Source organism: Betta splendens, chromosome 22 (genome assembly GCF_900634795.4).
Source record: "Betta splendens chromosome 22, fBetSpl5.4, whole genome shotgun sequence".
Lineage (NCBI taxonomy): Eukaryota > Metazoa > Chordata > Actinopteri > Anabantiformes > Osphronemidae > Betta > Betta splendens.
The window spans coordinates 16,260,314-16,278,247 of record NC_040900.2 but is presented as its reverse complement, the minus strand read 5'-3'; the positions used below and the strand labels follow the sequence as shown (position 1 = coordinate 16,278,247).

The 17,934-nt window shown below is 43.3% G+C and overlaps 1 protein-coding gene across 5 annotated transcripts in view; it reads left to right on the top strand.

Moving 5' to 3' along the window:
• The window catches only part of LOC114848352 (uncharacterized), a 103,491-nt gene that overhangs the window by 25,571 nt on the left and 59,986 nt on the right, over nt 1-17,934 (top strand). For all 5 annotated transcript variants that reach the window (XM_029138777.3, XM_029138775.3, XM_029138779.3 and 2 more), the window contains exon 2: nt 13,060-16,890. In XM_029138777.3, coding sequence (XP_028994610.1) covers nt 13,566-16,890 — 3,325 coding nt within the window. In that variant the 5' untranslated portion in view covers nt 13,060-13,565. The remainder of the gene's footprint in view (nt 1-13,059; nt 16,891-17,934) is intronic.

Here is a 17,934-nt window from a genome sequence, read left to right as displayed (position 1 = left end):
CTGGCTAAAGAAGCTCTCTGCAATCCATGAGCGCCGGGCAGCACAAATGAACCAGCTGCTAAGGGATGGAACCCACACTGAATGGCTAACCGAAGAGCAAACGATCCTGATAATAAAGGATGCCTCAAAAGGTACAGTCCCAGCCAACTACGGCCAATAACCTGCTTCTCCACAACATGGAAGCTCATGTCAGGCATCATCGCAGCTAAGATAAGTGGGCACATGGCTCAATACATGAGCGAAGCACAGAAGGGCATTGGTAAGGATACCAGAGGAGCCAAAAACCAACTCCTGCTTGACAGAACAGTCGCCCAAGACTGCAGAATGCGACACACCAACCTGTGCACAGCCTGGATCGACTACAAGAAAGCCTATGACTCAATGCCACACACATGGATCACTGAATGCTTGGAGCTGTACAACATCAACAGAACTCTAAGGGCCTTCATTGCAAACTCGATGAGGTTGTGGAGAACCACCCTTGAAGCCAATGGGAAGCCACTTTCCTAAGTATCCATCAAATGTGGCATATACCAAGGAGATGCACTGTCCCCACTGCTTTTCTGCATAGGTCTGAATCCCCTCAGCCAAATAATAAACAAGACTGGCTATGGATACCGACTATGGAACGGGGCCACCATAAGTCACCTCCTCTACATTGATGACATCAAGCTGTACGCCAAGAGTGAGCGAGACATCGACTCGCTGATCCACACTACCAGGATCTACAGCTCGGACATCGGGATGTCATTCGGGCTCGAGAAATGTGGGAGGATGGTGACAAAGACAGGCAAGGTAATCCACACAGAAGGGGTCTCAGTCCCAGAAGGAACAATAACAGACATTGAGGACAATTACAAGTACCTTGGAATACCACAGGCAAAGGGCAACCTTGACCAGGCAACAAGGAATGCGACAACAGCCAAATACCTCCAACGAGTAAGGCAAGTCCTAAGAAGCAGCTCAATAGCAAGAACAAATCCCGGGCAATAAACAGCTACGCCCTGCCAGTGATCAGATACCCTGCAGGAATAATAAGGTGGCCAAAGGAAGAGATACAGACCACAGATGTTAAGACACGAAAGCTCCTCACCATGCATGGAGGGTTCCACCCCAAATCCAGCACCCTGAGACTGTACGCTAGCCGCAAGGAAGGAGGCCGAGGACTAGTGAGCGTGAGAGCCACTATCCGGGATGAAACATGCAAGATCCATAAGTACATCAAGGATAAGGCCCCGACAGATGACGTGCTGAGTGAATGTCTCAGGCAGTGGAGAACAGAGGATGAGATGCTGGAAGAGGGACCATCATGGGAGGACAAGCCCTTACACGGGATGTACCACCGGAACATAGCTGAAGTGGCTGATCTCAACAAATCCTACCAATGGCTTGAAAGGGCTGGGCTGAAGGACAGCACAGAGGCACTCATCCTGGCCACACAGGAGCAGGCCCTGAGCACCAGAGCCATAGAGGCCCAGATCTACCACACCAGACAAGACCCAAGGTGTAGACTGTGCAAAGAGGCCCCTGAGACAGTCCAGCACATAACTGCAGGGTGTAAGATGCTGGCAGGAAAAGCATACACGGAATGCCATAACCAAGTGGCTGGCATAGTATACAGGAACATCTGCGCAGAGTATGGACTGGAAACCCCAAGGTCAAAATGGGAAACACCTCCCAAGGTGGTAGAGAACGAGCGAGCCAAGATCCTGTGGGACTTCCAGATACAGACTGACAAAATGGTAATGGCGAACCAACCAGACATTGTGGTGGTGGATAAAGAGCAGAGGAAAGCCGTAGTGGTGGATGTGGCAATACCAAGCGATGGCAACATCAGGAAAAAGGAACATGAGAAACTAGAGAAATACCAAGGGCTCAGAGAAGAACTGGAGAAGGCTTGGAAGGTGAAGGCCACAGTGGTACCTGTGGTGATCGGAGCACTGGGGGCTGTGACCCCCAAACTGGAGGAGTGGCTACAACAGATTCCTGGAAAAACATCCGAAATCTCAGTCCAGAAAAGTGCAGTCCTAGGAACAGCAAGGATACTGCGCAGAACCCTCAAGCTCCCTGGCCTCTGGTAGAGGACCCGAGCTTGGAAAGTGGATGAGACCACCCGCGGAGGGTGAGAATAGAGTGGTAGACAGAGAGAGAGACAGAGAGAGAGAGACAGAGAGAGAGAGAGAGAGAGAGAGACAAAGAGTACATTAACCTCATGAGTGTCTTAAATCTAAAGCATTGTACGCACCCTCGTTTGAAATGCACATACGTATAAATCCTGAGGCAGTGTTTCTGGCACCGGTCCGTTTAAAATAAAAATGACCCACAAAGTCCTCACTTGTTGAACCCTTGGTAAAGTGAAGAGATTTTGGTGTTGGTAAAAACACCCAAGAACCGAACTATTTCTATGGGAGGACTTGGGCGCTGCCGTGCTCCTCTGTTCAAGGTGAGTGAGGGAGGGAGGGGGTGGCGGAAGTCCATTTTTGGTTCAGGATCATTATGGGGGTGGTGGTTCAGGATTTGCAGGGAGAACTTCCTACCAATTTGACGACAACTGGGGAACCGTCCCAGAGTAGGACGAGGTCTCTATCCATTGGATGAGAAAATTTACGTTTTCAAAATGTGAAAAAAGGAGGAAATGCATTTCTACCGTGCTCAGTGTGTGTATATGTGACCCATAAAGTCATAGGAACGCTCCAAAATGTCTAAAAAGTGGATTTTGTATGACATGACCCCTTTAAGTTCATGGCTTCAGTATATAAAGGTTTCTTATATTAAACCACCAACTAACAAAAACGGTTTGTTTAAAAAATCGGGGGTGGGAAGTTGTGTGCTTTAACCATTAGACTCGTTTTCTCAACTTTTTACTTGACTGTTTAGACAGACTATTGTCTGTGTGCCCTAGCAAACGGTGTAGAACTGACATTATCAGATCTATGTCCTGTTCTCAGAACTGTGCCTATATTTGGTATTTGACCCAGGTCAGATGTACAGGTATACAGGTCAGATAGTAAAGCTGAAAAAATTTAAAATTTAAAAAAATTTCTACTTCCGCCTCTTGAGGAGTGCAGCCGTGTTTTCTCTCTGCTCCCACTCTGCTTTTGCTTGCAGTGTCCTTGTCTTGTCTTTTTCTGAGCACCCTGATCTGCTATTCTGGAATAACATTTTTGAACATGGAGCTAATCAATTGGTCACTCAGCGCGTTGGACAAAATGTTTTCACAAAGGAAAGAATCTCCGGGAGAACCACTCTGCTCCTTGGGGACTTTTGCCTCCGGCTACGTGCGGGACGCGTGGAATTTCCTGGTGCCCTGTGTGTCTGGAGCCTCTGTCCATCAAGGATGCAGAGGATCTATTCATATTTTGGACTTTGATAACAGGGCTACTCATGATTGGCTTTGGTGGTGCCCTGCTTTATCGGAAGATTGGAAAGATTGGAAAATCTGCGGCTGGCTCATTGGCGTGTCCAGCGGCCGTGGAGCTACAAACGCCGATGGGGGCCATGGTTACTCGGCTGACGGAATTACACCAGAGGATGGCCCGGATTGAAGGACTGACAATTAACATCTCAGCTCGTTCGGATGATTTGCATCAGAGGATGACCTGGATTGAGGGACTGATCAATTCAATTCAATTCAATTTTATTTATATAGCGCCAAATCACAACAAAGTTATTTCAAGGCACTTTACAAAGTAAGGTTTAAAACCTCACACAACTAAACCCAACAAATCCCACATACAGCAAGCATTTAATTTGACAGCAACAGCGGAGAGGAAAAACTCCCTCTCTAACGAGGAAGAAACCTCCAGCAGAACCAGACTGGATGTGGGCGGCCATCTGCCTCGACCGGTTGGGGTGAGAGGATAGAGAGATAGAAAAGCACAGCAACAGCAACAAGCAACAACAAGCAACAACAGAGCACAGGCAGGATGGTAGGAGCAGGGACTGGATGCAGGCAGGATGGTTGGATCCGCAGCTGCCCATCACAGACACCAAACTTTGAGTCCAATGATACCTGTAGGTGAGGACAGAGAGGGAGAAAGAGTGGGGGTGGGGGGGGGGGGGGGGGGGGGGGGGGGAAGCACAACTACTGGACAGAAAGAGACAAGGTTAGTTAAACATGGGACAATGATGGGAGGTTATGGGACAGAGGAGGTAGAAGGAAACAGAGGAGCTCAGTGTATAAATTAAGTCCCCCAGCAGTCTAGGTCTATTGCAGCTTAACTAAGAGATGGTTCCTGTGACTAACAATAATTGCCAGTGACCTGAACCATCTCTATTTATAAGCTTTATCAAAAAGGAAGGTTTTAAGCCTAATCTTAAAGGTGGAGAGTGTGTCAGCTTCTCGAACCTGAAGAGAGAGCTGGTTCCAGAGGAGAGGAGCTTGGTAGCTAAAAGCTCTGCCCCCTGTTCTACATTTAAACACTCTAGGAACCACAAGTAGCCCAGCGCTCTGAGAACGAAGTGTTCTGCTGGGAGCATAAGGAACTATGAGGTCTTTAAGATAAGAAGGAGCTTTATCATTGAGTACTTTGTATGTGAGTAGGAGAATTTTAAATTCTATCCTACATTTTACAGGCACCCAGTGCAGAGAAGCTAATGTAGGAGAAATGTGATCTCTCTTTCTAAGTCCTGTCAGAACTCTGGCTGCAGCATTTTGAATGAGCTGTAGGCTTTTTAAGGAGCTGTTAGGACATCCTATGAGTAAGGAGTTACAGTAGTCCAGCCTAGAGGTAACAAATGCATGGATCAGTTTCTCTGCATCGCTCTGAGAGAGGATGTTTCTGATTTTAACTATATTTCTAAGGTGGAAGTAGGCGGTTCTGGAGATTTGTTTAATGTATGATGTAAAAGAGATATCCTGGTCAAACATGACACCAAGGTTCCTCACAGTAGAATCTAAAGCTAATGTTATGCCATCCAGGGTGGCTATCTGACTCAATAGTGTCTCTCTCAGATTTTTAGGCCCAACAATAAGAATCTCGGTTTTATTTGAGTTTAGTTGAAGGAAGTTTTGGGACATCCAGGATTTGATGTCTTTTAAACAACCCTGAATTTTGACTAGTTGATCTGTTTCATTTGGTTCCAAGGACATGTATAGCTGAGTATCATCTGCGTAAAAATGAAAATTAATAGAATGCTTTCTAATAATCTGACCTAGAGGAGACATGTATAGGCTAAACAGAATTGGACCCAGCACAGAACCCTGTGGAACTCCATAGCTAATCCTTGTGCGTGTGGAGAATTTATCATTAACATGAACAAACTGGAATCTGTTCAACAAATAGGATTTAAACCATCCCAATGCTGTTCCATTAATCCCGATTCTATGTTCTAGTGTCTGTAATAGAATGTTATGATCAATTGTATCAAATGCAGCACTAAGATCTAACAGGACAAGTACAGAAACTAGACCATTGTCCGAAGCTAATAGAAGATCATTAGTGACTCTAACCAGAGCTGTCTCTGTGCTATGATGTTTTCTAAATCCTGACTGAAAATCTTCATATAGGTTATTCCCACTAAGGTGGTCAGATAATTGTTTAGCCACGATTTTTTCCAGAATCTTGGAAATAAAGGGTAAATTTGAAATGGGCCTATAGTTGGCTAGTTGTCCAGGGTCAAGGGTTGGTTTTTTCAATAGAGGTTTGACCACAGCCACCTTAAAAGCCTGTGGTACATAGCCTAGTTGTAAAGATTGGTTGATTTGATTTAATATGGATGAGCTGATTAAAGGTAGAACTTCTTTGAGTAATCTGGTTGGGATTGGATCTAAAAGACAAGTGGACGACTTGGAAGAGTTAATTATTGAGGTTAACTCCATATGAGTTATGGTGAAGAAGCTGTCTAGGTAAGACAGAGGATTTAATAAATTTAAAGTTGATGGATCTAAACAGTGCTTTCTGTCATTTGGAAGAAGTCGCTGCTGAATGTTTTTTTTTAATGATGATAATTTTATTAGTAAAGTAGTTCATAAAGTCATTGCTGCTGATATTTAAGGGGATAGTAGACTCAATACAGCTATGACTCTTTGTCAGCCTGGCTACAGTGCTGAAAAGAAACCTGGGGTTGTTTTTGTTTTCCTCAATTAGGGAGGAATAATATGTTTTTCTAGCAGCACAAAGTGCTTTTTTATATTTCATTAGACTGTCCTTCCATGCAATGCAGTTTACATTTATTTTGTTGGAACGCCACTGTCTTTCTAGTTGTCTAGTCCTTTGCTTTAGGCTGCGGATGTCTGAGTTATACCACGGAGCTAACCTCCTCTGATTTACTGTCTTCTTCTTCAGAGGAGCCACTGTGTCTAACATTGTACGTAGAGAAGCTGCAGCATCATCTACAAGACAGTGAACCTGTTCATAGGGATTAAGGTGACTGTTCTCTGTGTATCTACAAGACATTGAGGCAAAAGATGATGGAATCATCTGCTTGAATCTGGCAACAGCATTGTCAGATAAACATCTGCTATAGTAACATTTCTTTCCAGCTGTTATAGGGTCAGTTGTGCTAAATTCAAAAGTTAATAAGAAATGGTCAGATAACAGAGGGTTTTGGGGAAGAACTATTAAATGATCAATTTCAACCCCATATGTCAGGACAAGATCTAGGGTGTGGTTAAAACGATGAGTGGGTTCATTTACCTGCTGTGTAAAACCAATAGTGTCTATTAAGGAGTTGAAAGCAGTGCTGAGACAGTTGCTGTCAACATCTACATGAATGTTAAAGTCTCCCACTACAATGACTTTATCTGTGCTAAGTCAGATAAGAATTCAGAGAATTCAGTTAAGAACTCTGAATATGGAGCAGGAGGACGGTAAACAATACAAAACACAACTGGTTTCTGAGTTTTAGAGTCTGGGTGAGAAAGGCTCAGAGTGAGGCTCTCAAATGAGTTATAACTATGTTTAGGTTTAGGAGTAATTAATAAATCTGATTTATAAACTGCTGCTACTCCTCCAGCTCTACCTGTACATCTTGGAACATGATAGTTGATGTGACTCATTGGAGTCGACTCATTTAAAGTAACATATTCATCCTGCTGCAGCCAGGTTTCAGTGAGACAGAACAGATCTATGTGATGGTCACTTATCAAGTCATTTATTAAAAAGGATTTAGATGAGAGAGATCTAATATTTAATAAACCACACTTTATTAGCTTACTGTTACTTTGTTCCGTAAGAGGACCTGTTTTGATGTTTATTAAATTCTGGTAAGTCACTCCTCTTTGATTTGTGTGTGACTTGTATAGTTTAGGCGGTCGAGAAGCAGACACAGTCTCTATGCGATACCTAAGACTAAGAGTGGGTGGCGGCTGTAGAGAACGTGCAGAGAGGCGTGTAAGACTGCGACTCTGCGTCCTGGGCTCCACTCTGAGTTGTCAAGCAGTGGGGGGACTAAGCAACATGGCCATGTTACTAGAAAGCAGAGGGGCTCCATTCAACGTGGGATGGACGCCGTCTCTTCTAATCAGCCCAGGTTTTCCCCAAAAAGTGCTCCAATTAGCCACAAAGCCCACATCGTTTGCAGGACACCACCTAGACAACCAGCGGTGGAGCGATGACAGCCGGCTATACATGTCATCGCTGGTCACATTGGGGAGGGGTCCAGAGAAAACTACGGAGTCCGACATTGTTTTGGCGAACGAACACACCGACTCAATGTTAGTTTTAGTGACTTCCGATTGGCGTAACCGGGCGTCATTAGCTCCTGCGTGTATTACGATCTTAGCTTAACTTAGCTTAACTTACGCTTATCCTTATACAGGAGCTTAAGACAAGACTCAATGTCGCCCGCTCTGGCCCCAGGCAAACACCTAACTATGACCGCTGGATTCTCTACGGCTACCGGCTAAAGGGACCTGGCTAGCTGGCCTGTTTTCTAAAGTGCGAAGCCGAGACTCTAAGTCTAACAACCTCGCCTCCAACCCTGCAACTAGCATACACCTATTACAGATACCATCACCATCACTAAAGGAGGCAGAGGATAAGCTAAACATAAGACACACCGAGCACCGAACAGAGCGAGAGGGAGAGGAAAAGGGGGAAGCCATAGCAGGAAAGTAAGCTAGGAGCTACGCTAGCGGAGAAAACACTTAGATAACAGTGTAAATTAGCAGGACGTTTAATGAAAGGAAAAGATGCTTGAGTGTTACAAGCTTGTTTTGCAACTTTTAGCAGTCACTATCAGATATAAAACGATAATATTTAGAAAAGAGCGGAGAGTAACGCTGTACACACACAGCGGCAGCAAACCTCAGTAACCGGAAGTGACGCGATACGCTTACCGTCAGTCAGCCAACCAACCAAGCGACCAACCAAGCGACCCAAGCCAACCAACCAAGCGACCTTGGTCAGTAACATCTCAGCTCGTTCGGATGCCCGGATTGCAGGACTGACTAATAAGATCTCAGCCCGTTCGGAGGAAGACAGGAGACAGACGGATAACATCTGCAGACAGACTGAACACTTGGTTACTATGGTGACAGCCTTGTCCGACAGGCTTGAGGAGATGTCACGGGTGACCCATGGTCCCACAAGAGGCGATGAAGCCCTGAGTTCTGACCGATTGAAGTATTGATCTAGACAAATTAGTCATGAATTGTTAAAATGTATTAGAATTGGCTGTGTATTATTCTGTCCCTTCTCCCTCACCCCTCCCTTCCCGGGTCCAATCTAGCTCACCAGCTGTGCCTCTATCTATCCTCTTCCCCTGTTGTGACTCACTTCAAGGACAACTGTTGGACTGACATGTAAACATCTTGATCGGCCTCGGTCATACTTCTATAAACAACACCTCACTACACTGATGCAGATACACCCCCTCCCACCCCACCTTACAGTCTCACTGTCTGCTCTCCGACCTTATCTATCTGTCCTGATGAACCCAAGAAAAAATTCCAGCAAGGTTTCCACTTGTACTGTGTGCCACTTGTATGTACCGCAATTGCTTCCACTGTCGGACTAGCGCCGGGTAACCTGGCTGCTGATGGGAATTTCCCCGCTGTGGGACTAATAAAGGCATTCTATTCTATTCTCCACCTTTTGGTTTTACCCTGGAATTGCGTCTTTGGTACTAAAATAGGGGTGGCCTCATTAACATTATTAACACCTTCCTCAGACCAAGGAGGGGGGCTGCTGACAGTCAGCTCATGAGGGTGTGATAAGTGTGTGATCAGCGCTGGAAAGAGCACTGACAGTTGACTAAAATCAGCGAAAACGAACTGCTCTGTCTGTAATAAGGACTGTTTTATACCCATATAGCCGAAGACAAAACTCGAGAGGAGATCGGACAATTCGCTCAGCTGCAACGGGTCTGTGGAACGCTCTTCCAGAGCACACGAGAACGCCACAGACTGTGGACTCTTCATAAAACTTATTTATTTACCAGAGCTTTCAAAGTTGGCAAAATCCAGAGTGGCTCAGATTTATTTGTGACATCTGATTCTCCCGTAAGAATATTATCATAATAAAATTGAACGTTGTACATGGGAGCGCACACTCGGTCTGTCTAAGCATACAGCTGCTTATTTTGGTTTTGAACTGCCATAACTTGAAAATACTACTATACTAAATACTACAATCGTCTGCTAAATAATACAGGCAGCCAGCTCTATTAGTCATTTGTTATTATCTTGTAGGCCAAAAAATAAAAATGAGATAACAACGTTCATTATTTAGGAATTACAACTTCTGCTCCCACCGAGATTCAAACTGACGGGTCAAGACTGTTAAACAGTACACTAACCATTCCATCATCAAGACATTGTCATGTTGCTCTACGTGGCCCATATAACATGATCTTAGTACAGCATCATAGGGGCCAGTGTGGGGGCTGATCGCCACCTATAGGCCAAAAAGACGTAACACACGCTCCAAAGCGGTAAAAACAAGGTGATACCGCGCTGAAAATGAAAACGAATCGCAGTAAAGGCTGACACTTTTAAGTGCTACGACTGTACTAGACCACTGCTACACCACCATCAGCGTTGCTTATTATGCCGTCATGGTGCAACTCTGCAAATCGTTTGTGAGGACCTGGAAGAAGTGGACCAGTGAAGCTGAGTGCCTAGACTGCACAGACTGGGATGTTTTCAGGTCTGCCACCAACAGGACTGTCTACTGCCGCTTTGATCAGGCAGTTGACAGTCCTAACACCTTCACCCCCCAGCTATTGTCCAGCAACAAGCCTCCCCCCACAGCCCCACCTGATCCCCCCACACAGCTTTACACCTCAGTGTCCCCCAACCCCCTCACACCTCTCCTCATCAAAGAGGGGGATGTAAACAAACTCTTTAAACAACTGAATTCACGGAAAGTTGCAGGCCCAGACTCTGACTCCGCCTCCACCCTGAGGCACTGTGGCAACCAACTGTCTCCAGTGTTCACATACATGTACACCCACTTCACTCTACCATATATAGTCTGTTCATAACTTTATTTTAATTTACCTCCCTGGTTTAATTCCCTCACTGCACTATTCAAATTATTTGTGTCATGTTGTATGTTGTACTGTTGGTACTTTATACTGAGATAATTCCGATAATTTCAGTTAACATCAGCTGAAGAGTGGATGATAATTTAAGAAAAGTAATAAAAATAATTTTTGCTAAGGAGATGTCACAGGACAAAACAGATAATAATCTGATCACTTCCATTATAGCAACATTGTCAGTTGGCCACACTTATTAAAGTTGATGTTAAACTATACAGTACCTCTGCTTTTGGGTTACACAATACCAGTCTTAAGTTTGGACTCACCTTCAGTGAGTGACCTTTTTTTAAAACATTGAACCCTAGGAGGGATCCAAAATGTGATAATGAATCTTACACAAAGATACACGATGTATCTTGAAATAAATATTAGGTAAAATTGCTTAACGGTCTCAGATGAGCATTTCTAATGAGTCCATTCGGTGATAGAGGTTGTGTTGGCAGTAGAAGCACTGCCAAGCATTTCCAACAACCTAAAGGAGCTGGGTCATCTCAGCACAGGACTTACCAGGTCAGTTGGAAACAATCAAGTCGGCCCTCAAATGCCAGATATGTCACTGTAAGTTTTTAACTGTAGATTACTAAAGTGTTTTTTTTTTGTTTGTTAAATTATATTTAGTGTTTGAAAAAATAATCTATCGTTGGAATATAGTGCAAAGCCTAAGCCTCAAAACTATATTTTAACCTACAGGACTGTTTAAAATACATAAACTTTTAGAAAAGTCTTTTTTATGATGAGAATATGCTGTAAATCAAAATGTAGTATACATTCATGCAGACTGCCTGTGATTAAATAAATTGAGAAAAGACAACTCTAAATCTCCTCACATTTTATATTCTGCTATATATATTTCTGGTTTATTGCAGGTACAATGACTAGCCAATGTTGTTTATGTGCTGCCACAAGGAGGAGATAATTGAGCAAAGTGCAGGGGGAGTTGTCTTCTGACCATCTAAGTCAGGTTACAAGACTATCAGAGGTCCTGATCCTGGCAAACAGCCTGAAGCTCAAGGAGTGTTAAAGATTTTTTGAAGTAATATTACTTATATCAAAGTTGTCTTCTGAGAATAATTTAACTGGCAAAATAAACACATGGGCAGTGCTGACCACAAATGTTGAGTGTTTAAAAAACTCAAAATCATGCTTGAAGGGTCTTCTGATCAGGATCTGTAACTCACAAGGATTCCAGTTCCTCAGCGACTAAACTACCTCAATGACTCAATTGGAGCGGCCCCAAACTTGGGTCTTGGTGAAAAGACCTGAGTTGCTTTGACCACTCTGGGCCATTTCTACAGGTCTAGCTCAAAAAGGACATCCTGCCTCTACCTCTGTTATTCAAATTACCTGCGACAAGAGAACCAGAGAAGGCGGATCTCGCCACCTGGTCAGACCTCCGGAGCTGATAAACTTTTAAAGAATAGACTTATTCACAAACTAAATAGTATCATACTTTTGTAACTATGCTTCATAATCTCACAATCTCGCTGTAAGATATTGTTTTAACACATTTATGCTGCTGTGTCTCAAAGAAAAACCCAAACCAAAAGCGGGAGAGACTTTACACTTACCTCGTAAACATATACGCCGCTCTGAATGCGAGGAACCGTTAAACTTATAGCTGAAAAATAATACACATCTTAATTTAGTTTCAGAAATAGCCAGTTGTCACAGTTTTTCGTGCACGAGTAAACTCACAAATTTATACTTGCCGTTATTAGCATACAAACTAGTCGGTAAACTTGTATTTGAAAAATTATTCTATTTAGTTTCAGAAAGTCCGGGTTGTCACAGTTTTTGTTAGTGAACAAGTAAACTTTTTAATTAATTCAAACGTAAAAAAAGTCTCTTATGTGAATAAAAAACGACCCCAAGACGTGGTGAGATGGGGGTCCTAGAGATATTGCAGCCTCACACCTGAGTGTGATTCCAAGAGCCCGGGCTTTTGTACTCATTAACAGTGTGACATGATTGTGTCAGGGTTGTAGCAGACTTCGCAGAGTCTTTCACTTTTACTAGACATCAAGCGCTGTATTGTTTGACCAGAGCTGAGCCGCCGGTGCCATCTATATTCTAACTTCTTGCATGAAAACCTCAGAGACCGTGGAACTTTCAGCGTGGAAAAGGGGAGGCTGACAGTTTGACAGCTTTAAATCAAAGTTTGAAAAATGCTATATATTATGGTCTCTACACTATTTATGATCAACTGTGAACACCAGTAACTAATAAATGTGTCTAGAAGGTAGTTTTGATGTATATACAAAGCAGAGCTTTGGCAGGTGCTGTTATTATGCTTATCTATGATAAAGGAGCAATATTCAACGCCATGAATTGTACTTTTACAAAGTAGAATTCATGGCGTTGAGAAATTTCTTAGCTTTTTTGTTGAACAATTGAACCTACTTAACAAATCCCCCTCACATGACCAGACAGTTATACACTGTCCTCTTTTTAGTTTAGTACTTAGTCCTTGCCAGTTAATAATATACATTTTTGTTTCCTTCCTTTCTTTCTTTCTTTCTTTCTTTCTTTCTTTCTTTCTTTCTTTCTTTCTTTCTTTCTTTCTTTCTACAGAATCAACAAACAAAGCCAGATGAGATACTTTGAAAGGATTTAGCTCCTCATCCATTGTCTATTTTATAGATGCTATCTGACTAAGAGACTTAATAAATACAAATAAAGTTATGTCAGGGAACGGTGGGAAGGAAAATTTTCTTCTTCATTTTTTTTTGCTTTTAAATCTGGTTGTAATATTTTCCAAGCAACTGGATAACATGTTTTTACAATATTCAGGCGGTGTCATGGATCTTTTGACAAGAGGATTTTTCTAATCTCAAGATTGTCCTGGCTCCTCAGAAATATTCTTTAGTATATTTACAGTAAATGCAACAACTTTCCAACTTTTACTCACCTACTGCCATGGTTGTCAGAATTCCAGTTTTTGAATGTTTTGTACATTCCGAGAGCAGTTTTTCATATTTTTTTACTGAGTAAGTGAATTAAGAAACTTCACAATTCGCCCATCAAACTTCACACGTGCCTCCCACCAACCCCTCCCACCATCAGCCATCCAGCCAATCATGGGCAAGCCTTTAAGCCGTCCTGGGTGTTTCAGGAAGAGTTCCTGCTGCCTGGAGAAACATGGAGCTGGAAATGGGGGGGTGGGAAGGCGAGAAGGGGGGGTTGAAGGAGGATATGGGGATGGCTACATACCTCAACGGTCTATTTATGATACAGTGTGTATCAATCAACAGATCGACAGTCATCACCACCACCATGGAGGTTCAATACGGCAAGATAGTGGAGGTGAAGGGAGCTTTAGCTACTCTGCAAGTGGCTCTCTTAGGCTAAGCAGACCCCCAGGTGATATGTTTGATGCACAGCCACACAATTTAACTCCAAACCCATCATTTGTGCGGCGACTGGATGAAAGAGCCATCTATGACTCGTTGAAGCTTGGGGGTCAAGATACCGAAGGTGGAGCCTGCCATTCACCAGGGCATTTTAATCGATCAGTTTCTCCATCTGTATCCTCATTCTCAGTGCCAGGGGTGTCCTCTTCTTCATCCAAAAAACATCATCATTACCATCACCGCCATCATCACCATGGAGACAGCACAAAGAGCAGAGATGGACGGCATTCCTGGAAAGTCTTGACACCTCCAAAACACCTGGAGCTTACAACAACTGACATGATGGACATAGGAGGAGGATACCTGAATCCAGGACATTACCCTCCCCCTGGAGGGCAATCCTCCTCTCTCACCTCCCCTCTTATTTCTCCCTTCTCTGGCTCACCACTTTCCTCAGGGTACCATACCCCCGTCTTTTTCTCTCCTGCTAAACCTCGCCCTAGTCAGACACAGAGTTTGCGCTGTTCCCCTCCTCATGTCATTCAGCCAAGGCATTACTCCCAGACACAGAGCCTTAGGCTGTCACCACCACATGAGCTCAGAAGATCCCCCTACCGTGCCCCGCTGGTCCAACTGTCTGCTCATGACCTTGAGCAGGACTTGAGGGATCGAGGAGGCGGATGGGGTCGAAGTGAGCGAGAAAGGGAGTGGGAGAGAGAAAGAGAAAGAGAAATGGAACGAGGATGGGCCCAGCGAGAGTGGGAAAGAGAGAGGGAGAGGGGGAGGCTGGAGAGGGAGAAAGCAAGACAAAGGGAGAAAAGGGAAACAGCTACTTTTGGTACCTTTGGGTATGGTAGAACCATTCCTCTGCATTCAGACTCTGTGTTTTTAGAGCCTGACCAGGCTTTAGATACAACACCTCTGTTGCTCCCCTACCCCTCACCTTCACCATCTCCCAGTGCTGCCCCTAGAATGGGAACCTGCGCTGTAGGAAGAAACAGAACAGGGACAAAAATTGGCCATGAAGGTATAGGTGGGGTAATGGTTTCCAGGTTTGACAATGGAAGTGTGGGGTTGGTATTAGTGGATAGTTTATCTGGACCAAGGCTGGTAAATGAATGTGGGACTGCAAATATGTCAGAGGCTGAAATTAGAGCTGGAATACAGGAACACCAAAGAGCTGAAAACCAGAACAAATATGATTGTGGAGCCAGTATTAAAATTGGGTCTGAAAAAAGAGTGGGCTCCCAAGTGAAAACAAGGCCAGGGGGACGGGATTTGGAAGGAAAAGTGCAAGCTGGGATACAGACAAAAAATGTGGGCCTAGCTGTAAAGGAGGAACATGAGATAAGAAAGAGTGAAGATAAAAATGTGCATAATGCAACGAAACAAGAACATAGTTCAGAGGCTAGACCTTTAACTGACACTGAGTACAGGGTTGAAGTCAAAAGTGAAATAGGAGATCTATTTGGTCCAGTAATAAAGACTCAGGATAAGGTTGAGAATAAACTTACTTCAAAACAGGTGAAAAACAGAAATAAAATAGATGCTGATGTTAATACTGATGTTGGATTAGCATCAGAGGCTAAAAAAGAAGCTAAGGTTGAGACAGAAGTTAAGACTATTTTAACATTTGGACCTGAGGAAGTAACAGAAAAGGGTAACAAAGAAGCAGGGACTATCAGCAAAGCCCGGGACAGTGTTGAGGATGGGGATAAACCTGAGGTAGCCCTTAAAAGTAATTCTGAGAAAAAAACATTGGTCAGATATAAGATAGATCCTAACCACACAGAGAAATCACCTAGATCTCAGAAGTCCAAATCATCTAAGTCTAGTTCTAGGAGTCGACCAGGCACGGCCACAGGGCTGCAACCAGGTGTCATCAGTCCACGACTAAACAAAGGTCTTGAAGCTCTTGAGTCAACAGGCCCTGCTGAAGGCATAGAGTCAACCTGGCCTCGCCGAATTATTGTCAGAAAGAGGACTGTTCGACAGGGTGGGGCACTCCACAACCTACCCATTCTCCCTCCACTCCCTTCTGTCCTATCTGCATTGGAGAAAAGGCGTCCACATGCCCACCTCCACCTTCATCCAGGCATCTTCTCAGACACCCCACTGACAAACATAATGAACTCTACAAGTATGGTGGGAAGATGCTCACTAAAGGAGCCCTCCCATTCTGAAAAAGGACAAGGAGCAGGTTTGATGGGAAGGGCTTCCCTGAAGGAGCAAAATTTGGAGCACTGGAGGGTTTGCAGAGAGCAGGAGGAAACTTGGAGGTCTCGGAGCAAGGAGAAACAAGGAGAGCAGAGTAAGGAAATGACTGGCAGGGATGAGGAAAATCAAGACAAGAGAGAAGAGGAAATGAGAAATGAGAAGGACAAAAAAAAGGAAACGTTAAGCAAAGAAAAAGAGAAGGATGCTGTTGGCAAGGGGCTGGTGGAGAAACGAGAAACAATAAGAGTTGAAGAAAAGCTCCATGAAAATGTAAATAAATATAAGCAAATGAAAAAAGAGAAGGATACAGAAATAAAATCTCATGAGGTGGAAGTCAAAGTTATAAAAATTAAGGAGGAAATCCAAGACTGGCAGGAACAAGCATTGGAAGTAGTGGCTAGAATACAGAATGATGAAAGTGAAATGAAGGTAGTAGAAGGACAGATATGTGGGGAAGAAGGGAGAATGGAGAGTTGGGATTCTGTTCTTGAGATGGTCAACACTTTGTGGGATGATGGTTGGGAAAAAACAGGAGCAGAGGGAGGAAGCGATGGGGATTCCTTTTCAGGATCCCTGCAGCGTTGGCCTCTCCTCCGACCACCAGTTGGCTTTGGGGGCTCTCATCCCCCTTCTTCAGCAGCTTCTGAGCTTAGCTTGACAGAGTTAGAAAGGAGGGCCAGGGAGCTGGACTCTGATCTCGAGCATTTAGACCTATCTCAGCCCCATATGGACACCCAAGATTTGTATCAAAAACTGCCAGATCCACACCGAGAACAGTGTGACATGTACCAAACACACCCTGGGACCCAGAAAGAGAAAGGCGCTCCTCTTACAGGTAGATTTTTTAATTCCTTTTTTCAATTCCAAATTTCATCTTGGTCCTTGTAATAATGTACTACATTTGTGAATATCTACTAACAGTATTATTAAGGAGAACTCTTTACAGATATAATTATATATATATAAATTACATAAATATTTACATAACATATATTATATATATGTTTAGAAGAACTGTTTTTCTTGTTTGTTTGTGATAATGAAATCATCTAACCTAGAAAAAGCAGCAAAGAAACTATATATTTACTATGCAATGACTACTGTATGAATGCACTGCTTATGAATGCACACAGTATATCTTTGCAACCATAAGGGTATGGTTGCAAAGATATACTGTGCATGTGTGGCTATTTCTATTCTTCATTACCAAGCTCTCAAAATTCAACTTCTCTGATAAGGCTGTGAGTTGGATTCAAACATATTTGCATAACCGAAAATAATCTGTATCAGTTAATAATTGTAGATCTCATTTTCATAGACTTGAGTCCCCCAGGGCTCAGTACTTGCACCTTCTTTTCTATTTAGTTTTTATATTAATGATCTGCCTACTGTTTGTCCTGAAGCTGAATGCTTAATGTATGTCGATGACAAAGTTGTCTTTGTTCACGGTTGTACTAAAAACATTGTTACTGCCAAAATTTGTAAAATAATGGCTTGTGTCTCAACATTTGTTACAGGGCTGCTATCTACAACTAAATATTTCAAAAAATGTAGGCATGTATTTCACTAAAACAAATGTCAACTGACCCTAATATACATTTATTAATGCTGAAAAAATACAAATCGTAAACCAATATAAATATCTGGGGTTAATAATAGATTCTCAGCTTTCTTTCAAAGCACATATTGATAAACTGTGTTAACCAGTTGATCTCAGGCTGTCCAAAATGCAAAAGAAAAAACTGGAAGTTTTGTACAAGCAAGCATGTAAAGTAATGGATAAAAAAACCTAAGGAGTCCTCTCAATGAATGACTAGTTCAGTTCCATGCAGTACCATCTCTTGCCACATGGCAGCAGCTGCTTAAGCTCAGTCAGCAG